Source organism: Cynara cardunculus (assembly GCF_001531365.2).
Source record: "Cynara cardunculus var. scolymus isolate 2C chromosome LG 1, CcrdV1, whole genome shotgun sequence".
NCBI classification, from domain to species: Eukaryota; Viridiplantae; Streptophyta; class Magnoliopsida; order Asterales; family Asteraceae; genus Cynara; species Cynara cardunculus.
In genome coordinates this window covers 17,965,363-17,969,474 of record NC_037528.1, presented here as the reverse complement: position 1 = coordinate 17,969,474, position 4,112 = coordinate 17,965,363, and the positions used below count along the sequence as shown (strand labels likewise).

The window sequence follows — 4,112 nt, the reverse complement described above, 5'->3', positions numbered from 1 at the left end:
GCCTCGAACAGGGAATGTTAGCCATGATTCTATATTGTTCGAGATATATGAGGTGAATGGTAGGGGGTTAAATCTGGTTTGGAGCATTGTGATGATGGAGGAAGAGGTGGAAAGCATCCAAGTTTTGAAGGTTTGGGATATCATGGAAGGTAGTCGGAAGCGATTACAAGTAATAAAGCGGATCAACAAGTTTTATCGAGGTTACAATGAGGAAACAAGGGATCGATGCAAAGAGAAGTTGCGGGAAAGGCAAGTGTTGGTTAAAAGAAAGAAAGAAAGATGATAAATAGTAATAGTTGTTTGTTTTCTGGTGGCAGGGATTTGGAGGTTCCAAAGAGTTGGTGGAAGGTGGATATATCAGCAATGAGTTTGACCAAAGAAGCAGCAGGATCTTCATCGTCCTGATGGCAAAAACTGGTATGGTATATGGATCCACCGCTTGGTTTTTGAACCGCTATGATCCTCCAAAAGGCATGACACAACTTCTCATCTCGACCGGTCTTTATGAAAGAAATTAAAAATAAAAATTGATCGTTACAAGTAGGATTGGTCCCTTGATCAGTCCTTTAGGTTCGGGTACCTTCATGTTTTAACTGTTTTATGTATTAACTAGTTATAAGATTTTTATAACGTTATTAGTAAAAAAAATTCAAAAAAAGAGTAAACTACTTCTATAATTCTCCATATTATACCTTGAAATGAACCAACGACACGAAAATTTTACCCATCGAACACATGTTCCTTCATCAGTCAGACCAGGAAAACTTGTACTCCTTGTTGAGTGTTGAGATCCATTGAAACGATAATAATTGGATTTCATAATCGTGATTGGTAGGTTGCGAAGAACACTTTAGGAAAACCTTGTTATTTCAATGTCTGGAAATCTAAATATAAAGTTGACCAAACTGTTGTCTTCCAAAAATGGCCAATTGCTTCCCGTAATAGATTGTGAATCCACACATGTAAGCAACTCTTCAAGCAAGATAGTTGATGGAAGACTCCACCCCCACCAACGAATAATACCCCTTCGATAATGGAAACACCAATGGACAATCGACAAAGCAATGATCCAGAGTCTCGATCTCAAGACCACAAAACGTGCAAAATGGGAGGGTTATCCTAATCTTTATCAGTTAAAGACGTCCAAATATGAAAATGTAGTAATCTAAACGCTTCTACTCTCACAACCCTTAAACATAATCTATTATCACAATCCTTACCCACAAATATGAAAATCAAATTTTTGTCTCCAAAATGATGTGCATGTGGGACTCATCGTCCTCAAATCGGGAAATCGCCCTCCAGGGACAATTAATACAAAAGGAATGAATGTATGCATTACCCCTGATATAGAATTTAACTAGTTTTAGTTGGACCCTAATAAAATATGGCGTGACAAAAATATTTAAATTCACTTTGATAGATTAAAAAAGTAAATACTTTTTTTCAACCAGTAACCATGATCTAAAATCCGACCGCCCATTTAATCCTAAACCCCACCAAATTTCCAATCGTCAGTTTTAGGGTTACTTTTATTTCCCATGATCTTACGGTGGACTCCAAATGATCCATCGAGGCAGAAGAAGAGAAATTGTCCTCGCAATGAGGTCCCCTGCATCCATCAAGGTAGAATTCCGGTTCTGCATCTTGTTTGTTTTCTTCAATTTCTAGTAATTCAGTGATTGTGTGAGTCGATACTGTTTGGATTATGCTTTAGATTTTGGGCATAATTTTTTTATTTTGGTAGTTGAATGATTGTTTGATTATAATATGAATTTACAGAAAGAAGCATCAGCATCAGCATCAGCATCGTCAACAACAATGGCGTTTGAAAGAGGCGATCGAGTAGAAATTTTAAGCGAAGAAGAGGGTTTCGTAGGTTCATATTTTACAGCAAACATCATCACCTGGCTAATGGACGAAGAGTACATCGTCCAGTACAGAACTCTTTTGAAAGACGACGGTTCTGGTCCCTTGAGAGAGGTGGTCTCCGCCGATCAGATCCAGCCGTTGCCTCCCGAGATTCCGGCCACAGGATTTTCGTTGGCGGACGTGGTGGATGCTTATGACAAGGATGGGTGGTGGGTAGGGACGATTAGCGGGAAAAAGGGGTCGAATTACTTTGTGTATTTTGAAAGTACAGAGGAAGAGAATGCTTATCCCTTGCGTCTGTTGAGGATTCATCAAGACTGGGTTGATGGTGCCTGGCTTTCTTCCAAAAACTAAGGTATGTTACCTCCTGAATCCTTGATCCTTTTTGTTGGTTGGATTTCTTGTAGATATTGATGCATTCAGTCACGGCCACGGGGTTCCATTTTATGTCAAGGAGGTAGCTATAAATAAACTTTTTCCTTTTTTGATCAAAATCGTAGGTATGTTATAGATACTTCTTCTAGAATAAACTTAAAGAATCCTGTCTTCTTTCAAAAAGAAATCCGACCTCTTATTTGGAAACCCCGATATTTTTATTGATTATATCCTTAAATGTCCACGTTGAAGACATCGTAGCTATTACAATATTTAATCAATTAGAAGACAAGTTTACCCTGATAATTATATAGAGGCATTTGCTTGTTGGCACTTATTTCGAGACAAAATAGCATGATTTTAAGTAAACAAGTTGGATTTTTATTTAAAATAGTTTGGGTCAGGTTCAAAGTTCAGGACCAAAACGGACTTTTGCCTTGTTGACACTGAAATGTTGATGTTCTGTTCTGATTTATTCTGCCCTCAGAAGACTCGCTCCAAACCAAATATTGACTATTGCAATACTGCTGCATTTTGAACAAGCCACAAAAATATTGGTGTACACCATATATCAGGGACAGTCCCATTTCTGTTTCATACCCTTATGTTTGCATCAGACTTGTAAAGTTTGTGCACTTGGCCAATTGCTTGTAGGGATTAAATCTGTTCCAAATAACCGGGAATCGGAACATCTAACATTCAACCCAACTTAGCTAAAAGCTATGTCCAAAATGAGAACTCAAATCAAACTTTACCATCCTAGATTTCATAATAAAGTAGGATACAAGTTAGCGAGAATTGAATAGCCTTAGATGTCACAGTTGAAATCATCCGGCAAACACAAAGGTTGATAGCTCACATACCCAATGGGGAGACGAATAACCAGTGAAATAGAAAACCTGGCTGATTGTGTAAACTAATCCCAGAGCTGAACATATAATTGGATGTTTAAACCCTGCCAAAACCATCAAAACAAAGAATATCGGTAGTCGCTCGAATGAATTCTGATGTCCTCTCTGCAAACAAACAAACCCAAATCCCCCAAAGTTACTTAAATGACCTTCCTGATGTTGGATATCTCTTTCTTAGGCTTGCTCCCCAAGTTCACGCTTCACATGACGTTACGACGTCATGCAGTTGGTAATAAATGACCTTATTCCTAATTATAAGAAAACCGAATCTTTCTTGTTTTCATTTTTATTCGGTGTAACGGTTACTAGATAAACGATGTTTATAAACAATCGGTTATGATGAGCAAGAGGAGTAGAAGGTGAGAATGTTACACAAAGCTAATAAAGGGTGTGACTTTGCTGGCAAGTGTTTTCTTGATAAGCAACTGGTAAATGACCCTTATCATTGATACCTGACTATCCTGAATCCTTGATTTTGTTTTGTTTGTTGAAATTCTTGTAGATATCGATGGTCGAATTTTTGTATATATGTTATGTCAGGGATGTGGCTAAATAAACTTTTCCTTTTTTAATCAAAATTGTATATATGTAAACAAGAAACTTAAAAGGATCCCATATATGTCTTCTTTCAAAAAAAGAATCCTCTGTTTTATTTGAATAGCCCAAAACTTTTATTGATTGTGCTTTGATTATATCCTTAGGGCTGATTAAGAAACACTTGCCTTGCTAAGCGTTTACCGGATAAACATGAAAAGAACCGAGAAACTTACCCGGTAAGAGGGAAGGCAAGGATTGATACTCTTACTCGATAAGTGATGATAATAACTCTTAGTCAGATATTTGAAAGTGGGGCTCAGGGGCCGTTTTGTCAAACTTTTAGCGGCGAACATTACGAAGAGCGAGAATCTTACATAGTAATAACGAAAATTTTTACTTGGTAAGTTCTTATAGATA

General features: G+C 37.5%; 1 protein-coding gene across 4 annotated transcripts; it reads left to right on the top strand.

Annotated features, from left to right (window-relative positions):
- Positions 1-1,538: 1,538 nt before the first annotated feature.
- Positions 1,539-3,766, top strand: LOC112521360 (DUF724 domain-containing protein 3-like). 4 transcript variants are annotated; one of them, XM_025130206.1, is made up of 3 exons: positions 1,539-1,626; positions 1,783-2,227; positions 3,661-3,766. In XM_025130206.1, the coding sequence occupies exons 1-2, from the start codon at positions 1,564-1,566 to the stop codon at positions 2,224-2,226; spliced, it is 507 nt and encodes a 168-aa protein (XP_024985974.1). In that variant the 5' UTR covers positions 1,539-1,563; the 3' UTR covers position 2,227; positions 3,661-3,766. The 4 variants fall into 4 exon arrangements, with proteins under 4 accessions (XP_024985974.1, XP_024985957.1, XP_024985966.1 ...); XM_025130189.1 differs by lacking the exon at positions 3,661-3,766 and adding an exon at positions 3,468-3,578; XM_025130198.1 differs by lacking the exon at positions 3,661-3,766 and adding an exon at positions 3,337-3,443.
- Positions 3,767-4,112: the final 346 nt, after the last annotated feature.

What these genes read in the sequence shown, in the direction of transcription:
- LOC112521360 (XM_025130206.1), top strand. Translation starts at nt 1,564, where the DNA reads ATGATCCATCGAGGCAGAAGAAGAGAAATTGTCCTCGCAATGAGGTCC. An exon ending in GGTCCCCTGCATCCATCAAG is followed by an intron (nt 1,627 to 1,782) that starts GTAGAATTCCGG and finishes ATGAATTTACAG; the next exon opens with AAAGAAGCATCAGCATCAGC.